At 44.0% G+C, this 25,782-nt stretch overlaps 2 protein-coding genes across 2 annotated transcripts; one reads left to right on the forward strand and one right to left on the reverse strand.

Moving 5' to 3' along the window:
* Window positions 1-701: 701 nt before the first annotated feature.
* Window positions 702-15,271, reverse strand: LOC135094766 (sorting nexin-13-like). The gene is given in 23 exon segments (XM_063995125.1): window positions 702-1,039; window positions 1,585-1,750; window positions 2,054-2,090; window positions 2,092-2,167; window positions 2,375-2,589; window positions 3,041-3,202; window positions 4,059-4,169; window positions 4,172-4,225; window positions 4,728-4,870; window positions 5,346-5,572; window positions 5,574-5,608; window positions 6,372-6,486; window positions 6,978-7,132; window positions 7,545-7,713; window positions 8,237-8,402; window positions 8,796-8,928; window positions 9,384-9,497; window positions 9,968-10,140; window positions 10,556-10,767; window positions 11,042-11,253; window positions 11,943-12,045; window positions 13,618-13,730; window positions 15,137-15,271. Coding segments are annotated over 21 exon segments (2,949 nt in total). The 5' UTR covers window positions 12,000-12,045; window positions 13,618-13,730; window positions 15,137-15,271; the 3' UTR covers window positions 702-822.
* A 561-nt stretch (window positions 15,272-15,832) lies between these two features.
* Window positions 15,833-25,778, forward strand: LOC135094794 (transcriptional regulator ATRX-like). Its single transcript, XM_063995174.1, has 3 exons — window positions 15,833-20,690; window positions 21,232-21,432; window positions 21,738-25,778. Exons 1-3 carry the CDS (start codon window positions 15,936-15,938, stop codon window positions 22,899-22,901), a joined length of 6,120 nt encoding a protein of 2,039 aa, XP_063851244.1. The 5' UTR covers window positions 15,833-15,935; the 3' UTR covers window positions 22,902-25,778.
* Window positions 25,779-25,782: the final 4 nt, after the last annotated feature.

Here is a 25,782-nt window from a genome sequence, read left to right on the forward strand (position 1 = left end):
TCTCTCTCTCTCAAATCTTATTATCAACACAAGCAAATCATGAAAACTGCATTAATGTCAAAAAATAACTCAAGACTCAACTATTATAATTTTTAATCCACTTAATTGTTGGTCAGGTCGTCCGCCACTTCACTATCCCCACTATTGTCATCACCAGCAACACTTCACAACATTGCTAATACATTGGCTTAACTCAATTTCAGATCTGCAAACGAGTGACTTAAAGAATAAATAAATAAGATGCTTTCTGTGCCGTGATATGTAGAATTAAATATGTACACACACACACACACACACACACACACACACACACACACACACACACACACACACACACACACACACACACACACACACATTTTGAATCTTTGGCAATGAAACACACATACACACACACACTTTAGTGCTAATACAACCACCCAATGGAATGAAAGCAACACATTTCTTCCTCCTCCTCCTACTCCTCTTCCTCCTTGTCGTCTTCTTCCCCCTCTTCCTCCTTTTCTTTCCTTATTCATTCTCAAGAAACAGTTTTTCACTCTTCCATTCTTCCTCCTTTTCACACACTTGTTATCTCCTCCTCCTCCTCCTTTTCTCTTCTTCTCTTCTCAATTATCAAGAATTCTTCCTCTCGTTTTTTGTTTTGTTTTACTTTTAAAATTCTACCAAATCTTCCTCTTTCTTCTTTCTCTCTCTTTATCTTTCTACTCCCTATCTCCTTCCTTTCTTCTCCAACATTTACAACTCCTCCTCCTCCTCCTCCTCCTCCTCTTCTTCCTCTTCCTCCATCACCTCTCCTCCTTTGCTATCCTGTCTCACCCATTAGTAGCACAGGACAATCACCCAAACAGCCTTGTAAGTTGTTTGGGCTTCCTTTGTATTCCTCCAACTACAACCACCACCACTACCCTCACCTCCTCCTCCTTCTCCTCCTGCTGCTGCTGCTCCCTCCTCCTTCTCATCATCTGTCGGAGCGGGGCACGCCTGGAGTGGGGCACGTGCTTGGCAGTGATGCGCGACGACCCCGGCATGGAGTGACCTGTGGGGGGAAACTGAGGTCACGACAGGTCACAGAAAGGTTGCATCTATCCTGTGACCTTCTGGGGGATTGTGAGAAGTGGAGTTCAGGTGACAGAAAGGTTAGGGTGGGGATAAATGGTGATTGGTCATTAAGGGTCATTTAAAGGGCTGTATCTCTTTCCCCTGTATCTTAATTCTCTAATCTTATGATACCTTTCTCTATCTCTCCCTTCCGGCAGTGATCTCTCTTGCTGTGTCTCTCTCTCTCTCTCTCTCTCTCTCTCTCTCTCTCTCTCTCCTCTCTCTCTCTCTCTCTCTCTCTCTCTCCCTCCACACAATACTGCTCCTTTCTCTCACTCCCTTCTTGAATACCTCATCTTATCTACACTGGCTTACAAAAAATGGCTCTCTATCTCTCTCTCTATTCAGCATACCTCACTTTTCTTCTCTCCATCTCTCTAGTCTCCTTCCTTCCATCTCTCTTCACACAATACCCTTCTTTCCCTCCCTTTCTGTCTGTATCCATACAATACCCCCCCCACCTCCCTGCCTCCCTGTCCTCACCTGAGCAGGGGTGGGATCTGCCTCTGATTGGCCAGCAGAGACTCTACCATGCCCTCCAGCAGCACATACACCAGCCGTCTGTTGAGCGCTGGCCACTGCACTGTGTCGTAGACCCCCAACACACCCCGGGCTGTCGTCTGGCTCCCCAGGATGGCCTTCAGCTCATCTGTTGGAGGAGGAGGAGGAGGAGGAGGAGGAGGAGGAGGAGGAGGAGGAGGAGGAGGAGGAAGAGGGGGTTAGTTTCTGGTGTAGGTGAGCAGCAGAAGACAGGTTGAGCCAGTGGAATTAAGGGGATAAAATAATGTGTTTTGTGTCTGGCTTAAACCATTCTCTTCTTCACTCAGCAAATACAGGGTACAGCAAAGGCCCCACAGCACACACTGACCAACCCTGCCCCTTCCCCTGACACAGCAGGTGGTGGGGGTGGGGGAGACAGGTGGTGCAGCTGGACACACAGCTGGCCACTCACCTGAGATACTGGCCAGCATGCAGGTGCGCGCCGCCACCCCTGGTCCTCATCTTGATGGCTGCGTCCCGCTCCGCCGAGGGGGCCACCAGGGTTCCATTGGGCCACAGTGACTCCCTGCCAAGAGAGACAAGAGTATAACGTGTGGTGCTTGGCAGGGAGGCATGGGTGGAGAGGGACAATCCGTAGCTGTTCTGGTGTGATGCAGTAGTTGGCAACCTCCTCAGGGGACGTAACAGCGACAGGGATGTAAATAACACAAAATAATACAAAATAACAAGACTACCCTCCAAGAACACCCCAGGAAGGAGCCCGATAACTCACTTGAAGGTCTTGACGTAGTCCGCCACCTGCTCCGGGGAGGTGATGAAGGCCACGTAGTCCACGATGCGCCGGTTGACAATGTCGCCGAACATTGCCTTGAGGATCTGCCTGAGGAACAGCATGATGCGGCGGCGGAACCACTGGTCTTTGCTGCGCAGGTCAAACACCTCGTCCATCAGTTGTAGCAGGATGCGCAGCGGGATGTTCTCGTCTCCCTGCAGGCACAGGAAGCCGTCACCACACACACACACACACACACCACACACACACACACACACACACACACACACACACACACACACCACACACACACCATAAAATAAACATAAATAAGATACAAAATGAACATAAATACTTAAATGCAAGAGAAACAGACACACACACATTCACAAAACACTCCTTTCTCTCTCCCTCTCTGCCTTGTCTTTTCTCTTCTCCCTCTCTTCTCACTTTCTCTCCTCTCTCCCTACTTTCTCTCCTTTCTCTCCTCCCTCCCCCTTTGCTTTCTCTCCTCTTTCCTTCCTTGCCTTCTCTTTCTCTCCTCCCTCCATTCCTACTCACTTCACACACACACACACACACACACACACACACACACACACACACACACACACACACACACACACACACACCTCCAGGTCAAATGAGCCACGGTGGGTGTAGTCAGTGTTGGCGACCAGTCTCGGGTGTGTTGGCTTGACGAACCGGCGGGTAGAGTCCATCCACCATGCCGTCCACTGTGTTCAGCACCGTGTCTGGCATGGAACGCACTGCCCGACTCACATTGTGGACACCAGCCTTCAGGGGCACCATGAGGTTGTCCTCCACCTTCATGCAGGGACAGCAGGGGGTGGAGGAGGGTGTGTGTGTCAGTAATGGTTGAAATGTATAGATGACATGATGAAGTTTAATGAATATATGTATCTTAAATGGAAGGGTGTTCAAAAGTGGTTTAAATCTATAGACGCCATGATAAGCTTTTTTTAATTTATAGAAGAGGAATTAATATAAGAGGAAGTGTTGGTAATGGTTGAAATGTATAGATGACATGATAAACTTTACTGAATATACGTGGTTTAAACAGAAGAGTGTTGCAAAGTGGCTTAAATCTATAGACGCCACGATAAGCTTTTCTAAATTTATATAAGAGGATGAGAGTTGGTAATGGCTGAAATGTATTGATGACATGATAAACTTTACTGAATATATGTAACTTAAACGGAAGGGAGTTGGAAAGTGGTTTAAATCTATAGATGCCATGATAAACTTTTCTGAATTTATATATGAGGAAGGGGCAAGGAGGGTGTGTGTGTTACCAACAGTTGAAATGTATAGATGACCCAAAAAACACACCACACACACATCCAAAACACTCCGCAAAACCACCCAAACACCCCAAAACACTCCAAAACACCCCCAAACCCCCTCAAAACACCCCTAAACATCCCAAAACATCCCCAAAACACCCCAAAACATCCCCAAAACATCCCCAAAACATCCCTAAACACCCCCCAAAACACCCCAAAACACCCCCAAACCCCCTCAAAACACCCCCAAAACACCCCTAAACCCCCTCAAAACACCCCAAAACACTCCCAAGCCCCTCAAAACACCCTTAAAACACCCCACCTTCTTTGCCAAATTCTGTGGCTGGGAAGACAGGTAGGATGTCTGGTCAAGGAACCTCTGAATAGCCTCTAGGCAAGCCTGAATGTGCCTGTATAGTGGAGGGGGCCATGATTGTCTGCAGCCACTCGTCCAGCTCAGATTTCCTCTTCTCCAGAAACCAGCGGCGGCAAGGTTGTTTAGCATCCTCTTGCTTGGGAACGACACCGATGAAAGCTCTGGGAACTATGTTGGACTGGTGAGTTTGATGGCTTGGTGGGTGATGGTAAGAGGGGAGGGGAGGGAGGGGAGGGAAGGGGAGGGAAGGGGAAGGAATGGGAGGGGAAGAGAAGGGAAAGGAGAGAAGGGAGGGAAAGGAGAGAAGGGAAGGAAAGGAAAGAAGGGAGGAGTGAGGAGAGAAGGGAAGGAAAAAGGAGAAGAAAAGGAGAGAAAGAAGGGAAAGGAAGAGATGGAGAGGAAAAAAGCAAAGAAAAGGATGAGAAGGAAGGAAAAGAGAGGAAGAGGAGAAATGAAAGGATAAAAATAGAAAAAAATGAACAAAGAGGCACATGAAAGATGAGAAAATAGAAGAAAAAACATAACATTCTATCTATCATTACACCAGACACCAATCACACACTACACAAACTTACACACATACAAACACACTCTCTTCACCTATCCACTAACAAAACCAAGACACAATACCCATCCCTCCACCAGCACCCCCTCTACCCACAGCACCCACCTTAGTCACCAGGGACAGGTGGAAGTCGTAGAATTCCGAGTACCTTCTGAACACGTGCCACAGCTCCTCCTGGCCGGACAGGTCGCGCCGCATCACACTCACAATATAGATGGCGTGTGACTTGGCAGCCTCACGCACGATCTCTGTGGGTGTGGGGTGTTGTTAATTGTGGGGTGCGTTTTGGTGCAGTTTTGGTTGTATTTTGGGTGTGTTTTGGGTGTGTTTTGGTTTGTTTGGGTGTGTTTTGGGTGTGTTTTGGTTTGTTTTTGTAGTGTTTGGGTATGTTTTGTGTGTGTTTTCGTGTGTGTTTTGTTGTGTTTTGGATGTGTTTTTGGTTTGTTTTGGTTTATTTTGGTTTGTTTTGGTGTGTTCTGGTTTGTTTTGGTGTATTTGGGTGTGTTTTGGTGTGTTTGGGGGTGTTTTGGTGTGTTTTAGGTGTTTTTGGGTGTTTTTGTGTGTGTTTGGTGTGTTTAAAGTGTTTTAAACAAACCCAACCTGACCTGACCCAAACAAACCAAATCCAACCTGACACAGCAAACCAAACCTGATGACCCAAACAAACAAAAACCTGACCTGAGCCCAACAAACCCAACCTAACCTAACCTAACCTGAACTAACCAGTATCAATAATCCTGGCGGTGAGGGTGGCGGCCTTGGTGAGGCTGGGGGAGCGGGTGTGGCAGGGGGAGGGGTGGAGGGAGCCGGGCTGGGGGGACTGGGCACGAGAGGAGCTCCTGGACACGCTGCGGAGGTACTTCTCATCGGACTGTGTGGAGTGGCCGGAGGAGGTAGAGTGGGAGTCCCCTGTCTTAGGAGCCTCCCCCGCTGCTGCTGCTGCTCAGGGCAACGGTGGGCTGGCACAGGCTGTCCCCTTCCTCGGCCTGGGGGGGGGGGAGAGAGAGAGAGAGAGAGAGAGAGAGAGAGAGAGAGAGAGAGAGAGAGAGAGAGAGAGAGAGAGAGAGAGAGAGAGAGAGAGAGAGAGAGAGAGAGAGAGAGAGAGAGAGAGAGAATTTTTATATAAGAGGGGCACTGGCTAATGGCAACACAAATTTAGAGAGATAAAATAAAAGGCCTATTTGAGAGCAAAGAGTGGTGGGGGAGTGGCTGGTGACAAGTAAGTCATAGGAAGGAGGAAGCACAGAAGCAGGCAGGGAATTTCATTTTACCCAAGAAAGGGATGAATGACTGAGAATACTGGTGAACTCTTGCATTAGGGAGATGGACAGAATAGTGGTGAGAGAAAGAAGACTGAGAATACTGGCTAACTCTTGCACTATGGAGGTGGACAGAATAGTGGTGAGAAAAAGAAGAAAGACTGAGAATACAGAACAGAACACACCAAAATAAAAACAAAGACAAACAAGGAAAACAAACACACACATAACCTAACACACACACACACACACACACACACACACACACACACACACACACACACACACACACAAAAACCAACAAATACATAAACAAATAACACACATACACACACGCACACACACACACACACACACACACACACACACACACACACACACACACACACACACAGAGACACAAAAACCAACAAATACATAAACAAATAACACACACACACACACACACACACACACACACACACACACACACACACACACACACACACACCTGTTCTAGAGAGTTGAAGCTGACATCATCGAGAGACTGGGTATCTTCCTCATCTGACCTGGACACATCTTTCAACAAGTCCAGTTCGGCAAGCAGCTTAATATACCACATGGACCTGCCGACACAAGAGGAAGGGTGAGACAGGGAGAAGAATGGACGGCTGAGATTGAGAAGGGAGGAGAGGAGTGAGAGATGCAAAGGGAGAAATGGTGGAAGAAACAGAGATGACAGAATGAGAAAAAAGAAGAGAGAGAGAGAGAGAGAGAGAGAGAGAGAGAGAGAGAGAGAGAGAGAGAGAGAGAGAGAGAGAGAGAGAGAGAGAGAGAGAGAGAGAGAGAGAGAGAGAGAGAGAGAGAGAGAGAGAGAGAGAGAGAGAGAGAGAGAGAGAGAGAGAGAGAGAGAGAGAGAGAGAGAGAGAGAGAGCTGTGAAAGAAAAACAACACACCAAAAAAAAAAAAAAAAAAAAAAAGAAAATAAATAAATAAAAAAGGAAGAATTACACACACACACACACACACACACACACACACACACACACACACACACACACACACACACACACACACACACACACACACACACACACACACACACACACACACACACCTCCTGAAAGCCGGCAGGAATAGGTCGGCCTCCTGCAGGGTGAGGAACAGGGCGGACTGCACCTCGTCAAACCAGGTCTCGCTGACTTTTTCCGAACGCATACGAAGAATTAGCCTTTTCACTATGCTGTCGTCCATGACCACACGGGGGCTGGCCTGAGAGAGAGAGAGAGAGAGAGAGAGAGAGAGAGAGAGAGAGAGAGAGAGAGAGAGAGAGAGAGAGAGAGAGAGAGAGAGAGAGAGAGAGAGAGAGAGAGAGAGAGAGAGAGAGAGAGATTAGTATATAGTCAAGCTTAACTTTCTCTCTTCTACTTATGGTATTGCTGTTGTTGTTGTTGCTGTTATTGTTGTTGTTGTTGTTGGTAGTGTTGTTGTTGTTGGTGGTGGTGGTGGTGGTGGTGGTGTTTTTGTACATAAATCTTTCTTTCCTCTTTCTTTTTTCTATTTTCCTTTTCTTCTTTCAAAAATTTTAAGCTAATTCAACACACACACACACACACACACACACACACACACACACACACACACACACACACACACACACACACACACACACACACACCCTCACCTTCTCGGACAAGTACTGTTCGTAGATCATCTCAGCCTCCTCTTTGTGGGACGAAAGGTCATTGGGCCGAAAAGTGATCGTGGCAGATATCCAGCATAGTAACACCCGACCCCTGCACCCCAGACTCCTCCAGGTGCTGCAGCCGCTCCAGCTCCAGGGCACAGAGACGCTCGTTCACCGTCGTTCGCCAGCCTGGGTAGTTGGGGTTGTTTGAGAAGGTTTTCGGTAATTTTGTGTGATTTTTTTTTGTGTTTTTTGGGTGTTAGGGTGTCAAAAAAGGCTGTTTAGGGTGAGGTAAGTGAGTTCGGGTTATATTAGGAAGTTTGGGAGTGAGTAAATGGTGTTAAGAGGGCATTTTGATCCCCATTTGGTTGTTTAAGGAGTAAAAGAGTGTGTGAAGAAAGATTAGTGTGTCTGGAGGTTGTCAGGTGAGTGTTAGCAGTGTTTTAGGGGTTAGGAAGTGACTGAAAGATGTTACGAGTGTGTCAAGGGTATTTAGGTTGTTTTAGGGTTAGAGAGTGAGAAGGTGAAGTTAGAGGGCTGTGATTTAGCTGAGAGAGAGAGAGAGAGAGAAAGAGTGTTACAACCTATCTCTTAGTAATATCAGCCCTAACTGCACCTCCTACTAACCCAATCCAACACACACACACACACACACACACACACACACACACACACACACACACACATACTTACACTCAATATTGAGGTACAGGTTGAGGTAGTGCTGTGTGTTGATGGATGCCATGTACTTAAGGAAGTGGTCGAGGGTGAGGCTGTTCTTCAGGATGGCCTCGAGGGGCAGCTGGAACAGTTTGCCGCGCGCCAGCTTGCGGTAGTCCAAATTCACTGAGAGTCCTGGAATGGAGAGGAGGCTGGAATGAATGCTGGAGCTGTGTGGGAGAAGGCTGGAATAGAGGGAAGGCTGGTATGTTTGGAATAGAGAGAGGAGGCTGGAATAAGTGCCTGGAATAGAGAGAGGAGGCTGGAATAAGTGCCTGGAAGAGAGAGAAGGCAGGAATGAGTGCTGGAAGTGTTTGGACAGTCTTAGAATGGAGAGAGAAGGCAGGAATGAGTGCTGGAAGTATTTGGACAGCCCTGGAATGGAGTGAGAAGGCTGGAATGAGTGCTGGAAGTGTTTGGACAGTCTTAAAATGGAGAGAAAAGGCTGGAATGAGTGCTGGAAGTGTTTGGACAGCCTTGGAATGTTTAGTGGAAGATGTTTTAAAGTGGAGGGAAGTGGACACTCACCCATGGAGTCTGTTTCGGAGCCCTTGTCGATGCGGTTGATCCTGTTGTCAATGACCCGCTTGATGAACTCCAGGCTCCCCAGCTGCTGCTTCACCTCTGACCCCTCGTCCCTGTTGCCAGAGTCCCTTGACCTCTGGGGGGAGTGAGGGGAAGAGGAAGAAAGGGAGGTTGGATCAGTAAAGCGATGATTGTTGACAGACTGACAGAAGGACCAACAGAATGAATGTTGACAGACAGACAGACAGACAGACAAACAGAACTGATGATGATGACAGACAAACAAAGAATTAATGTTGACAGACAGACAGGACTGATGATGATGACAGACAAACAGAGAATTAATGTTGACAGACAGACAAACAAACAAACAAAATGATGATGACAGACAGACAAACAGACAGAATTAATGCTGACAAACAGACAGACAGGCAGGTAGAACTGATGATGACAGATACAAACACATAATAAATGCTGACAAACAGACAGACAAACACACAGAAGAGATGATGACAGACAGACAAACAGACAGAATATTAATGTTCACACACACACACACACACACACACACACACACACACACACACACACCAGGCTGGCTGTCTCCTTCACCACCAGACTGCGAACGGCCTCCAGCTCATCCACATTGTTGGTTCCCTTGATCACCGTCACAAAGAGCTCACTGGTCACTGGGATGCCCGTGCACTGGGGGGAAGAGAGAGAGAGAGAGAGAGAGAGAGAGAGAGAGAGAGAGAGAGAGAGAGAGAGAGAGAGAGAGAGAGAGAGAGAGAGAGAGAGAGAGAGAGAGAGAGAGAGAGAGTTACATAATGCTTCATTGTATAACAAAAAAATTATGCCAAATACAAAAAATATAGATAAAAACACTGGTAAATACATAGAAAAAAATTGAAATGATACCAGGATAAAATAAATAAATAAAAAAACAGGAAATGATGCCAGAATACAAAGAAAAAAGAACATAAAAAGATAAACAAATACAAAAACTGAAAATACAATAAAATAAACAAACAGGAAAAAAAAAAATTATACCAGAATAAAGAAAAATAAATAAAAAAACAAATAAACAAATACAAAACACTGAAAATGATACCGCAATAAAAAATAAAACAAATAAACAAATAAATAAATAAATAAAAAAGCATGGAATGACTCACAGCCCAGATGATGAGGGTGTTGATGTAGTCTGGATCCGAGATGAGGGTGATGACAGGCAGGATGACGGAGGACACCAGAATCTCCAGCACGGCGGCACGCAGGGGGGCGTTGGAGAAGTCCTCGGGCGGCAGAATGTAGTACAGCACTATCTCCGCCAGGTCACTCAGGTAGTCTGGGGAGCGGGATGGGGGGATGAGGGGGAGGGGGGGAGGTTAATATTTGTTTTTGTTTTCCCTTAGAGTACAAGTAATGGAAAGTCTGTAATGGATACACAGATAAGCAGAGGAGTGTAGCTCAGGCCCTGTGTACTGCAGCAAACACACACACACACACACACACACACACACACATAAAAGGAGGTGACAGGTGCAACAAATGTATATGGAATGAAGAAAAGATTGGACAAATATAGTCAGACAGACAGACAGACAGACAGAGAGATAGACAGAGAAAAACACACAAAAGACACACACAGACAAAGAAGAGGTGACAGAAGCAAAGAATTGACACCAACAGGAGGAATGACCAGATGAGAGAAAACAGTAACACAGACACACACACACACACACACACACACACACACACACCTTTCTCAGCATCCGGCTTGAGACACACTTCATCGCGACAAATATCCTTCTCCTTCTCCGCTTCCCGCTCAAAAAACTGGTCAATGAGCTCCTCTTTCCCCGTCTTGCCCCGCGCCAGGGCCGACCGCGCCTCCCGGAACAGCCGCAGGTGTGAGGCAATGTCATCCACCAGGCGCGTCGTGAGGTATCCCACCCAGTCCATGCTCTTGCACCTGTTGGGGGAGGGTCACCATTACCACCACCACCACCACCACCACCACCAATCTCAGAATAACAACAATTAAAAGTTTTAGTGGTGATGTGTAAGTGGCCATGAGGAGAAAATGGGAAGAAGCACCCATTATTATCACCACCACCACCACCATTAACCTCACAACAACACCAAATAAAGCTAAAATAATGAAATAGCAGCAATAATGAGAAAAAAAACAAAAAAACAAAGGAGATCATCACTACCACCAGCAGGAGCACCAAGAGCAGCCTCACCTATTGGCCAGCACCACCAGGGAGTGCTGTAGGGAGCGGTGCAGCTGCCCAAGGAAGGCCTGGTGTCCCGAGAGCTCTGTGTACCAGTTGAGCACAAAGTCTCGCACCACCAGCCCCACCACACTCTGCAGCTGCTCGTCGATGAGGCTGGAACCTGTCACCCGCCGGTCTTGCTTCTCCACGCTGCTGTTCAACTGGATGCTGCCGAACACCTGTGGGGGAGGGACGGTGATGACTTCCCCCACAGCAACACTGCCAGGGAAGATTACGGTTATTTCCCCCTTCACAGCAACACAGCCAGGGAGAATAAGTTATTCCCTCAGACAGCAAGATAGCCGGTGACCCACAACACTTGCAAAAATAACAGTAACGACCCTCCTGCAATGACCTATCTGGGAGTGAGGACAGCCGTAATAGTCATGCTAACTATCACTCGATTCAGTACAAGTATAAAACAAACAAATGGTAGCTGTGATGTGTTAGTCTTTTTTTTCAGCCATTAAGTACAACTATAAAACAAACAAGTGGTAGCTGTGATGTGTTAGTCTTTTTTTCCAGCCATTCAGTACAACTATAAAACAAACAAGTGGTAGCTGTGATGTGTTAGTCTTTTTTTTCAGCCATTCAGTACAACTATAAAACAAACAAGTGGTAGCTGTGATGTGTTAGTCTTTTTTTCAGCCAATCAAGTCAAATTAAGTCATGTGTCTTGAGTAAATAAATGAATAAGACACATACACTTTAGGTGCTGAAAAAATGACAGAATTTAAAGGCTATCACAGTAATGAATTCACGCACACAAATCTTGACTCCTCTGCGCTTCTTCTCTGGGAAAAAATTATCTATCAGGTTATGTTATGTTAGGCTGAGTCAGGTGAGGTCAGGTCAGGTCACCGCTCACCTTGTCGTGGTGGTCCCTGGGCAGTGGCAGGTGGGCACGGTGAATGTTTAGCCACATCTGCTCGCTCTCCTCCAGGCAACACCACCGCAGCGCCACCAGCCATCTGACACACACAGAGAGAGAGAGAGAGAGAGAGAGAGAGAGAGAGAGAGAGAGAGAGAGAGAGAGAGAGAGAGAGAGAGAGAGAGAGAGAGAGAGAGAGAGAGAGAGAGAGAGAGAGAGAGAGAGAGAGAGAGAGAGAGAGAGAGAGAGAGAGAGAGAGAGAGAGAGAGAGAGAGAGAGAGAGAGAGAGAGAGAGAGAGAGATTATTACCATTCTTACTTACTGAATAACATAATACAATACACAATATACTACACAAACAATACATGCATAACAACAACAACAACAACAACAATCAGACAAACACTGACCTTACCTAATGAATACTGAACACACAATATACAATAATAACCTCAATTTAAATCATAAACATAAAAAAAAAACAATCCTGTATCCGAAAAACTCAAAACTATAGACGAACAAAATTTAGGAATTATAAAACACTGGAATGTACTTATAGAGGCTTAGAATGCATGTAGAGGCCTGGAATACACTGTAGAGGTCTGAAATGCACTAAAGAGGTCTGGAATGCACTGCAGAGCCTTAGAATACACTATAGAGGTCTGGAATGCACTAAAAAGGCCTGGAATGCCCTGTAGAGCCCTAGAATGCACTAGAGGCCTAAAATGCACCGTAGAGGCCTAGAATGCACTGTAGAGGCCTGGAATGCACTGGAGACCTGGAATGCACTAAAAGGTCTGGAATGCACTGTATAGCCCTAGAATGCACTGGAGACCTGAAATGCACTACAGAGGACTGGAATGCACTGTAGAGCAATATAATGCACTGTAGAGACCTGGAATGCACTGTAGAGCAATAGAATGAACTTATGGGGCCTGGAATGCACTGTAGGAGCCTATAATGCAATGTATAAACCTGGAATGCACTAAAAAGGCCAGGAATGCACTGTATAGCCCTAGAATGCACTATAGAGGCCTGGAATGCACTGTAGAGCAATAGAATGTACTGTAGGTGCCTGGAATCCACTGTAGGGGTCTGGAATGCACTGTAGAGGCCTGAAATGCACTGAAGAGGCCCAGAATGCACTGTAGAGGCCTAGAATGCACTGTAGAGGCCTAGAATGCACTGGAGACCTGGAATGCACTAAAAGACCTGGAATGTACTGTATAGACCTAGAATGCACTACAGAGGCCTGGAATGCACTGTAGAGGCTCAGAATGCACTGTAGAGGCCTAGAATGCACTGTAGAGTGCACTGTAGAGGCCTGGAATGCACTAAAAGACCTGGAATGCACTGTATAGACCTAGAATGCACTACAGAGGCCTGGAATGCACTGTATAGCAATAGAATGTACTGTACTGTAGAATGCACTGTAGGGGCCTGGAATGCACTGGAGACCTGGAATGCACTAAAAGACCTGGAATGCACTGTATAGACCTAGAATGCACTACAGAGGCCTGGAATGCACTGTATAGCAATAGAATGTACTGTAGGTGCCTGGAATGCACTGTAGGGGTGTGGAATGCACTGTATAGGCCTGGAATGCACTGTAGAGGCCTGGAATGCACTGTAGAGGCCTGGAATGCAATGTTGAGGCCTGGAATGCACTCACCCACAGCCGAAGAGGATAACAGAGAGAAGGACAGACAGGCAGGTCTGCAGGCCGAGGGAACCGACCAGCAGGACAGCCGACAACACCAGCCAGGCCACCACTGCCATCACCACCTGCACATACACCACAGTCACTGAAACCTGAACACACTAACACACTCTTTATTGCCTTCATGAACTGCACCCCCCTTCCCTCTCCCCACCAAATAGTGATGGAAATAGTGTTTTTTACTGTGTAGGAATGGGTGATAGTGAAATAGTAGGTGTGGTGTTGGTTTTTGAGCCATATGAGTTTAAAATGAGTAAGTTAATGGCATGTATACTTAAGTGGTTTATAAAGTGATAGAATTTGAACTGTATATATATATTTTATTTTTTTATTTTATTTTTTTTATGACACAGTAAGATAAGGTTTCATATAAAAAAAGATACAGATAAGATACAGATTATAACTATTATTTCATAAGCACTGTAAGTATAATGATCACTTATTTATTCATTTATTTCTTCTTTTCCTCCTTTGATTTCTTACTTTCACACCTAAACACTGCAATGAGATACAGTTCAGGTTATACAATTTATTATCACCTCAGTATTTATGTCATTATTTTCTTTATTCATCTTCCTTACTTTCTTTTTTCATTCCTCACTTCATCTAAACACCACATCAAAACCTAACCTGCGTCATTATTTTCACTATTTCCTTCTTTTTCTTTTCCTATTTTTTTATTTTTACACTCAATACCTTTGGCTAGACAATCAGAATAACAGTATTTTTATCCAAGGGCTCGTTTAGGTTAGGTTTAAATTAATGTAGTTCTTTATTTTCCCCAGCTTACCTTCCCTGTGTAAACCTCAAGAGTTGTAATGTTTAGTAAGATTTAGGTAAGGAAAATATAAGCTTGTTTTATCTTTTTCATGGCTGTCCCTGATGTTTTTCTTGCTGTCTGGCTCTTTGTCTTTATATTTACTAACTTTTCATAGATTTATGTTATTATTTCCTTTGCTTTCTCTTATTTATCAAAGTTCATGTATAGTTATTTTAGTTTTGCCTACAACTGGACTCAAATTAACTAAGAGAGTGGCCTGACAGACAGCATGGTTTGGCTAGAGGAGCGGAGTGTCAAGGGAGTCCAATTTGCATGATTTTTTTATAGGTGTGGGGCCTTGAGGGAGCAGCCTGAGTGCCTGTCACAACCCCATCACTTCCTCATCAAATGTTGGTTTGGTTAATTCCACCGTAGATATTCCCAGCACATATACAGAGCCACCGTATCTCTGCATACTTCACTATACACACAATATCTACAATCACCTACACTGTATATATTACATGTATTATTTACCTGATACTATTTACACACCAATTCTACAGAAAACATTTTAATTTTCTTAATATTTACACATTTCCTACACATACAAACTGCCAGTGTCTCTCCACCATATATAACTCACTATACACACATATATGCACGCTATCTATCATCACCAGTACTGTATGAATAATTGTAGACCCTTACCTTGCGTTATTTAAAGGCCGGCGCCCCAAATCACAGCATAATAGATGGAAAACAAGCCTTCATGTCTCTTGTTTTCTTGGTAATCAGCTGATGTGTTTTATCTTGAGCTTGATCTTGAGAAGGGCTTGATGTATTCCGAAACTGTTTGCTCTCTCACCACGACAATTTTCAAAGGCCATAGAGGTGATGAGCCCGGTTCTCAAGTGTCTTTCTCCTGAAAATAGTGTAGAAATGTTGTTAATTGTCACTAGAACCATAGAAACGCCATTAAAAACCCATGTAACTTCACCACGACTGTTTTCAAAGATCAACCTTCAACTAGAGAGACAAAAACAAGACTCCCGCAACTCAGGGCAATACAAGAGCAACACAATTACGTAAAATCAACCACATACCCACACAAAGGAGAGCAGCGAAGAACAACAAGCAGTCAAAACACAAGGCCGCTGCAAAGGCTGAAACTGGGACATATTCCTCACTTTATTATATTGATACACTTATCTTACTGCATAGCTTAATCCATTAACTTATTCATTTATTTATCTGTCAGTTTGTCTGTCTGTCTGTCTATTGATGATTTTTCTAATTTCTAATTTCACGTAAACTACCTTCTTAAACTGCTCTTATTTCACAGCTTTATTTATTTATTAATTTACTTGAATATTTCCCAACATTCTGTACGAAACAAAGCGAGTCGAGGAATAAAGTGTTTAGGCTCGTGGCGTTGTAAACAAACCCACGTTCCCGCCAGAAGAGGACGTGGCCACCTCTCTTTATTTCTCCTCCACTCCTCACCACCATGAAGATCAACAAGAAGAAACACACGCCGAGGACCCCAGGGGTTTCCAGTGGCTTTAAGTCCAATATCAGAGGCAGGAAGCTACTGAGAAAGCAGAAAAGGCTACAAAAAAAGCAGAACCGGGCTGCCTTCACTGGCAATCTGCGGAGGAAGCCAGTGACAGGCGACAAACAGGCCAGTAATTCCGGTAAAATCAGTAAACTCAAGCAGTTACAGGCCGTGGTTGTGGTTGAGAAGTTGAAGTTAAAGAAGGGGGAGAATGATAACGATGATAAGGTGGATAGCGATGTGGAAGAGGAGGAAACGGACGGGTTTTGCCCGTCTGCAGCATCGAGGAATGAAAGAATGGCTAGATTACAAGAATTCGTGAACCAAGAAGCAGGAATTAGCGGTGCACCAAGAAAAACAACAGAAGAACCCAAAACTAACCAGGGAAACGCCAACTTGATCAAGGACACGAAGAAATTGAAGGACTTGAGGACAGAGCAGAAGGAAGACACTAAGGAGATCAACAAACTGGCTCGCCTTCTCCAAATGAATAAGACGCAAAAGAAGAAAGTCGCGCCGATATTCGCGGACGACTTCGGCAGTTTACTTCAGGACATCGAGCTTGGGTCAATGAGTCACTCTGATGATTATAAAGTAGAGGGTGTAGATGGTGATGCAGAGTTTGAAAGGGACATGGCGACCGCACTGGGCAAGGATGTTAAGAAGAGCAAAGTGAAGGAGGGTGTGAAGAGTGAAAAAAAGGATGTGAAGGGGAATAAGAGGAGTAAAGGAGAGGATTTGAAGCAGAGGAGTAGAGAAGATATGGAGGAGGAGGAGGATAATGAGAGTGAAGAAGGGGATATGGAAGAAGAGAGTGAAAGTGAGGATATGAAGAATAGTGAAGAAGACATGATCCAGAAAAAGAGTGAATTTATGAAAGAAGAGAAAATGAAGCAGAAAAAGAAGAAAATGATGATAGGCAAAGAAAAGAATATCAATGAGAAAAACAAAAACAACAAGCAGAAAAATAAAAAAAATAAAATGATGGAAGAAATAGAAAATAATGACAATAGACAGAAAAAGAAGACAGAAAGGACACAAGATGAAGCAAAGAAAAGAAAAACTGGTAAAATTAAGAAAGGTTGTGATGGTGGTGGGTCGGCAGACCCTGAAAACCAATTTACTGCAAGGGACTTCAATCCTTATGGTGAATTTAGTGATGATGATGAATATTATGGTGATGACATGTTTGGTGACGAGTTTGGTGATGAAAGTGAGATGGAATATGACACAGGAGGAAAAAAACAAGTTAGATTTTCTGGCTTGCCACTGAGAAAAGATGATAGTGAAGATGGTGATGAGGAAGGGGAGTTCAGCGATGATGGCGAGGAGGAAGAGGAAGACGCCAAATTTAGTGATGATGGTGAAAGTGAAGAGGATGTGAAGAATATGAGTCGGTTTAGTGATGAAGATGAGGAAAGAACTGGAGATGAACTAGAGCCAGAAGAGGAAGAAGAAGAAGAAGAAGAAGAAGATAGTGATTTCATAGACTCACAGGCAGAAGAGGACAGTGAGGCAGACGACGAGACTGATGACGATAGAGAACTGATCCACGACCCTAGAGATGAGCCGGATTACGCGTTTGAGGGCGGATCAGGCTACTACAGCAAGCCGGATATTCTTAAAAATGGAATGGAAAATGATATAGATAGGTACTCCAGCAACAGTGAAGATGATGTGAATCTGGAAGGGTTTGTGGTGGAAGACGGCGAGGTGGAGTATGACGATCTGGTTGATGAACTGCCAAGCGATCTGAGTGATTCTCCGTCCCCTATAAAGAAGAGGAAGAAGAGAAGAATTGTTGTGCAGAGTGATGATGATGGCGATGGTGATGGCAGGGAGACACTTGGTGGTGATAGTGAGGAAGAAAGTGATGATGTTACTGATTTCTTCTATTACGGTCGGAGTAAGAATAGAAGTAAAGAAATAAACGAAAGTGGGTCGAAAAATAAAGAAGGGGATGTGGAGGTGAAAGGCAAAGCAAAGATCAAGATAACAAGGGAGAAAATGGAAGATCTGCCTGATTCCGACTCTGATTCTCTCCAAAGCAACACAGAGAAGGTGATGGAAGATGAAGATGCAGACACTTCTTCTTCCACGTTTGATGGACTGAATGTTCCTAAGAAGAAGAAGAAGAAGGTGATTGAGGATGAGGATAATGAGGAAACTGAAGACAGTGATGTGATTCCTCAGATAAAGACCAAAAAGAAGATAGAGGATGATGATGAAGATGAAGGGATATCAAAATTGAAGGCTAAAAAGACTATAGAAGATGAAGATGAGGAAGATGAAGATGGAGAAGAGATTGAATTGAAGGCGAAAAAGAAGATGGAAGATAAGGATAAAGAAGAAGATGAAGTGGAGAGTGAAGATGCCACACAAACTAAGACTAAGAAGAAGAAGAAGAAAAAGAAGATAGATAGTGAAGACGATAGTGACACAATGATAGAAGATAGTGAAGAACTAAAAGTGAAGGAGGAAGATGATGAAAAAATGACAAAAGAAGATAGTGAGGATACTTTGAGCATAAACACTAAGACTAAGAAGAAGAAGAAGAAAAAGAAGATAGATAGTGAAGACGATAGTGACACAATGATAGAAGATAGTGAAGAACTAAAAGTGAAGGAGGAAGATGATGAAAAAATGACAAAAGAAGATAGTGAGGATACTTTGAGCATAAACACCAAGAAGAAGAAGAAGAAGGCCACAAGTGAAGATGATGAAGATGACACCTCAACAACTGACTTAGAAACACTACAAACAAAAAAGAAGGAAGATGATGGCACAGGGGAGAGTGAGGACATGCCACAGAAAAAGACAAAGAAAAAGAAGATAGAGAAGAGTGACAGAGACTCATTAGATGGCGAAAGTGATGACGATGCAGCAGCCACAACAAACGACGATGTAAGGAGAGTGAAGTGGAAAGGAAAAGAGCTGAGGATTGAGTTAATAAGGTTAAACTTAGGTGTGGGTGATAAATTAGATGATTATAGTAAAGACAGTCCCACCATCGACAACTTAGATGCCCCACGGACCAAGAAGAAGAAGGGAAAAGATAGTGAAGGCAAGGTAAAGATAAGTAGCTGTGATAGTGTGAAGAAAAAGAAGATAGGTGAAGATGTAGTGATGATAGATGATGATAGGGATGTGCCACAGATAATGATGGAGAGTGAAGATGAGGGCAGCTTGACTATTGATGGCCTTGAAATTCCACAAATGAAGAAGGTGAAGATGGAGAAGGAAGATGACGAGGGCAGCTCCACCATGGACGGCCTGGAAATTCCCCAAACCAGGACTGCAAAGAAGAAAACAGGCATGAAAGATGATGATACAGAGGACATAATAACGATAGGGAGTGAGGACAGCAACACACCAAAGACGAGAAGGAAGAAGAAGAAGAAGGGGAAGAATGATGACAAAAACAAGACCCAGATAAAGAAAATGAAGATGGAAAATGATGATAGTCAGGATACATCAACAATGGATAGTTTAGATGGCACAGGAATCACAAAAACTGATGAGAACGATGCAGATGTCTCAACGAGTGACAGCGATAATGTAACTCACAACAAATTCAAGAAGAAGAGGAAGAGGAAGGTATCTAAAGACGATATGGAGGAGAACTCGTCCCTTGATAGTGAAGATGTCCAGGAAATAATGTCAAAGAAGAAGAGGAAGAAGGAGGAAAGTGAGGATGATGCACAGATAAGGATAGTGAAGAAGGAACTGGAGGAGAAAGATGAAGATGATAGTGAGGAAAACAAGAAGAAGAAGAAAAACAGAAATATAAATGATGATGTGGAGATAGAACAGACAAAGAAGAAGAAGACAAAAATAAATAAAAATAACGATGGTAATGATGACAGAGTGACAGAGAATAAGGGAAAAGTAGTGAAGAAGGCCAAACAGACTGAGGCAAAGTTAGAGAAAGTGAAGAAAGGGAAGATGGAGAAGGAAACAAAAATGATGAAGACAAAGATAGAGAAGATGGATAAAAAACTGGTGCCGCTTCCTGAGATAAGCAGTGTGGAAGAGGAGGATGAGGAAGAGGAAGAAGTAGGAGATTTCGATGAAGAAGAGGAGGAGGAAGAGATGGTAATAGACAGCAAGGAAGAACTAGATGAAGAGGAGGAAGAAGAGACTGACGAAGAAGGAGATATGGAAGACGAGGAAGAAGAAGAAGAGGAGGAGGAGGAGGAGGAGAAGGAGGAGGAAGGGGAAACGCACCAAGAAGATGAAGGAAACGAGGAAGACAACAGCGAACCAAACACAAAACAAGAAAACGTAAACACAACAGTGGAACAGAAAGCCGAGGAACTGACAGAGGACATTTACGGGCGATTACGAGACAAAGACGGCAACATAATCACACGCAGGGAGACTGGAGACGCAGGAGAGACTAGCCGCTACGTTCCTCCAGCCCTGAGAAAGCTGTCGGCCCTTAACAGAAGCAAGGAGAAGAAGGAGCAGCTGGAGGCCCTGAAGCGAAACATGAAGGGACTTTTGAATCGTCTGGCAGAAACCAACATGGGCGGCATTGCTGGCGAGATCGAGGGGATGTATTTAAAGCATGCGAGGAATGACGTGAGTGAGATAATGACGAGTTTGTTAGTGGAGGCGCTGGTGGGCCCTTCGCTGACGCCGGAGAGACTGGTGCAGGAGTTGGCGGTGTTGGTGGCGCTGCTATCTGCAAATGTTGGCAGTGAGGTGAGTGGCTATGCTTGCTTTGGTTAGGTTAGGTGTGGGATTTGTTTGTTGTAGCTGGTCAGAGAGAAGACGCTGGATCTATCATTATTTTTCGTCTTTTTTAACAGTTTCTGATTGATTTGCCTTACCATTCATTTTTTTATCCTATTGTATCCTATTTTACCCTTCCCCATCCTGCCATTACCTTTTCCCCCATTCTTTCTATCATTTTCCACACTCATCATTTTCTCACATTATCCTTACTTTCTTTTCACTTTCCTCCATCCCTCTTTCATTTTTCTCATCCTTTTCCATCCCTGATCACTCTTTTACTACATCCTCATCTTTTTCCACCCATCACTGTTTTTCACTCCATCTTCATCTTTCCCCCACCATTTCCCATCTCTCTCTTCCTCTTTCAATTACTATCTCCTTGTTTTCACCCTATCCTCACATTTTCCCACATGTTCCCCTTCTTTCCCACACCAATTTCTACCCCTGCTAATTTTTCCCACTGTTTCCCACCCTTGTCATCCTTTCTCACCCTCCATCACACCCTCAGGTCGGCGCACACATCCTGAACGAATTTGTGTTGAAGTGGAGTGACAAGATGGCCACCCTGACTCCAGATGCAGAGGGGGGCACCAAGGAGCTGGACAATCTGGTGCTGTTCATTGCCTACCTCTACTGCTTCAGGGTAGTAGAGGCAAGGCTTATCTATGACATCCTGCACCGCCTGGCTCAAGGGTTCTCAGGCAAGGAGGTGGGTGTGGGGGATAGACTGGGGTGCTGTGGGTGTTATGTTGTGTGTGGGAGGTGATAAGGTGTGATATTGTGGGGTTTGTGGGAGGCAGTGAGGAGGAAATGATTAGTGCTGGGTTAATATGAATTTCCTGTGGTGTTTCAATGCAGTTTGGTGAGAGTTGGAGGTGTCTGGGGTGCATGAACACATTGAAGGGAGACTCTGATTGGAAGTGGATGCGTTTGTGTTGTATTGCTTGTATTAACATAGACAGGGGAGAGAGAGATGAGGCAGACAACACACAGTAACGTGCACACATCTGGCAGGTGGAGCTCATTCTGCTAGTCCTGCGGAGTATTGGCTTCATCCTGCGGAAGGACGACCCTCTGGCGCTGAAGTCCCTCATCACGGAGCTGCAGGGCAAGGCGGCGGAGGCTCGGACCACCACCACCACCACTTCCACTACCAGCACCAGCAGCAACGACACCCCTGGGCCGTCAGGAAGCAAAGGAGAGGCTGAAGGGACAGAGTACTCCCGCGTCACCTTCATGCTGGAGACAATACAAGCTGTCCGTAACAATAACATGTCCAAACTGCCCAACTACGACCCAGAGCACACCGACCACCTCCGCCAGGTCCTCCGAGGGCTGGTGCGGAGAGGCCAGCAGCCGGCGCACCTCAATGTGACCCTGGAGGACATGCTGAGGGCGAGGGAGTGTGGCCGCTGGTGGGTGGTAGGGTCAGCCTGGTCTGGCGGCCTGGTGGGTGAGAAAGGCCAGGCAGATGCGAGGGTGAAGAGTAAAAAGATGGACATGAATTTCAGCGACACATTTATGCGGAAAGCGACGAAACTCCAACTGCAGCGGCCACCACGTGTCAACATTCTCTACGTGCTGACGGAAGGCTCGGAGGACTACCTGGATGCGTTTGAGAAGCTCCTGCAGCTGAGCATCCCACAGCAGCAGGAGCGGGAGATGTTCAGCGTCATCCTCCTGTGCTGCCAGAAAGGGAAGGCCTACAACCCTTTCTTCAGCCACCTGTCAGACCACATGTGCAAGTTTGACAAGAAGTACTCGCGACTCCTCCAGTTTGCGCTGTGGGACAAGTTGGAGGAGGTGGAGGCCATGAAGATACGAGAGGTGAACAACCTTGCAAAGTTCCTGACACACTTGATAGGGGAGAACAGCCTCAACCTCACCATCTTCAAGAACATTTCCTTCATGGACGCCGAGAAGCAGACCATCAGTTTAGTCCGCCAGACGCTAATTGCCCTCCTTCTCCACCCAACCGGAACAGACGCTGTGGAGCGGATTTTCTCGGTGCTCTCCGCTTCCCCCAAGCTGAAGGTGCTGCGGCAGAGTCTGAGAATCTTCATTCTCAAGTTTATCAAGGGCAAGAGTAGCAGCGAGGACACCAACATGACCATGCTGTCCAGGAGGGTGGAGGCTGCCGTGGAGATGCTCAGCAGAGGCAGCGGTGTTAGGCTCTAGTGTGTGTGTGTGTGTGTGTGTGTGTGTGTGTGTGTGTGTGTGTGTGTGTGTGTGTGTGTGTGTGTGATAACAGTGAAATACATATATAGTGTTTTCTTACCAAATAGTGAAGAAATCTATTAAGAGAGAGAGAGAGAGAGAGAGAGAGAGAGAGAGAGAGAGAGAGAGAGAGAGAGAGAGATAAGGTACCAGTGACACATGTTTTTTTCTAATTAAATAATGATGTAATTCAGTGCATGTTTTTTTTTTTTTTCTATTTTATCTTTACGTATATTTGTGTTCCTGCTAATTTTAGGTGGTAGTAATAATAAGAATAACTGTGTGTATTTTCCTTATCTTATGTATGTATTTTGTGTTCCTCTCCTGGGGCCATTAATACTTGTACAGAAAGGAAGAGTGTATTTGTATGTATGTATGTATGTATGTGATAGGAGCCTAATGTACAATGCAAAACCAGTATATGATGTGTTTTCTGTTCATGTGTATAGTGGAAGTGATTGAGGTGCCCTGTATGATGGAGGACAGAATAATACAGTGCTATACAACCAGTGACTCGCCCATGATGTATACATAGAAGTCAGCTAGTATGTATATATAGTTTATCAGTATTGCCTCTAGTTCAGTATATACAAATAGGGTGAGTTTTTTATGTATTTTTAATTCTGGTTTATTTTTTTCTGGTCTTGTATATTCATTTCACATTTTTCAGTTTTAATTTTATGTATATTTTTATTTTATAGTTTTAATTACTTTTTTTTTAGTTTGTGGTAGCCTTGCCTATTTTTTTTCTATTTCTCATTTTCTTCTGCAGCTTTCCAATGTCTAAGTTTTTGTCTGCTTCCTTTATTGTAATTTTAATTTTTGTTTTATTATTTTGTTCATATCTTATTTTCTTCCAGTTTTCCAATTTTTAATTAATTTTTTACTTTATAGTAGTTTTCTTTATTTACTTATTTTTTTTTAAGTCTATGTCATTTTCTTTTTCAGTTTTGTAATGCAGATATTAATGTGTTCCTTTTTTATTATAACTATTGTGTATTTCTCCACTTTTGTGTTCTTTCCAAAGTGAATATTATTTTCCATGGTGTTCACTGTACATATTAAGTAATTTCTCCCTGTGTTTTGTAAATGTAGCATTGTGTTCTATTGAGAGTGAAAGACAGAAGATACCCTGACATGTTCCAGGTTTGTGTGTTAAGGAAGGGAGGAATTAAGAAAGAAGGTTCAGTGTGTGTGTGGATTGTGAGGCACAGCAAAAAAAAAAAAAAAAAAAAAATTGTTCCTTGTATAAGAAAGGGGAAAAAAATGAAAAGTATATTTCTGAGTTTGTAATAAGAATTGTATATTGTAATGTTGCAGTGTGCCGAATGTCCAGAGAAAGATTGTGTTTGGTGTAGGAAAGTAAAGGAAAATAATTAAAAAGGTGTTTCTGAGTTTAAGAAAGATGTTTGTAAGGAATGTGGCTGAGAAAGTCATGTTTTGTAGTATTGGAAAGTGAGGAAAGTCCAGAAAAAATATTGTGTTTAGTGAAGGAAGTAAAGGAAAACAATTAAAAAGGTGATGTTATTGAGTTTGCAGATAGTTCATGTGTTGTAGTGTTGCAGTGTGTGGACATGGAGATTGTATTGCAAGTGTTTTGCAAAATGTGGATAAGAAAGTTACATTAGTGTTTTGAAAATGTCGATAAAGTTGTACTTGTTTTGCAGAGTGGATTGGAAGTTTGCATTGCTGATAAGTTTTGCAAAATGTGGATTGAAAAATTGAATTAGTGTTTTGCAAAGTGTGGAGTTACTTGTGGAATGTGAATAAGAAAGTCACATTGTTAGTTTATGGCAAAATAAGGGAAAGACTGTATTGCTAGTGAGTATGGAAAAATAAAGGAAAGTTTTTTTTTTTTTTTTTTTTTTTTTTTTTTTTTTTTTTTTTTTTTTTTTTAAGGAGGGACTGGCCAAGGGCAACAATAAATCAAAATATGAAAAAAGCCCACTTAGATGCCAGTCTCAGAAAAGTGTCCAAAGCAGTTGTCACAAATTGAAACATCCCCCTAGAAGGAATTCAAGTCATAGGAAGGTGGAAATACAGAAGCAGGCAGGGAGTTTACCAGAGAAAGGGATGAATGATTGAGAATACTGGGTAACTTGCATTAGAAAGGTGGACAGAATAGGGGTGAGAGAGAAGAGTGGTATGAGTGGATCCCTCCCAGACATGTGAAGCATACTCCATATATGGACAGATAAGGTACAACGTTAGCAGCTGGGGGGGGGGTGAGAAAAACTGGCGGAGACGTCTCAGAATGCCTAACTTCATAGAAGCTGTTTTAGCTAGAGATGAGATGTGAAGTTTCCAGTTCAGGTTATAAGTAAAGGACAGACCAAGGATGTTCATTGTAGAAGAGGGGGGCAGTTGGGTATCATTGAAGAAGAGGGGATAGTTGTCTGAAGGTTGTGTCAAGTTGATAGATGGAGGAATTGAGTTTTTGAGGCATTGAACAATACCAAGTTTGCTCTGCCCCAATCAGAAATTTTAGAAAGATCAGAAGTATTGCTAGTGTATGATAAAGGGAAAGATTGCATTGCTAGTGTGTATGGAAAAATAAGGGAAAAAAGATTGTATTGCTAGCGTTTTGCAAGATGTGATAGGAAGGCTGTACTGGAGTGAGAATCAGGAGGAGGAAGGTTGTACTATGAGAGTCAGGTATTGTGTCCAGAAGGGAGACTGAAATTGTGTCCGTGTAAAAAGAGATGTGTTGTCTGTCAAGAAGGCAACGGTCAAATCTATTAAATTTTTGAACACACTTCTCTTGAGCTTTTCAACAGTAGGCAGTGTGTTAGTCCAGATATTCATGTACAGTATTACTGAATAAAGGTTTCTTTTGTACCTG

This window comes from Scylla paramamosain, chromosome 46, assembly GCF_035594125.1.
Source record: "Scylla paramamosain isolate STU-SP2022 chromosome 46, ASM3559412v1, whole genome shotgun sequence".
NCBI lineage: Eukaryota > Metazoa > Arthropoda > Malacostraca > Decapoda > Portunidae > Scylla > Scylla paramamosain.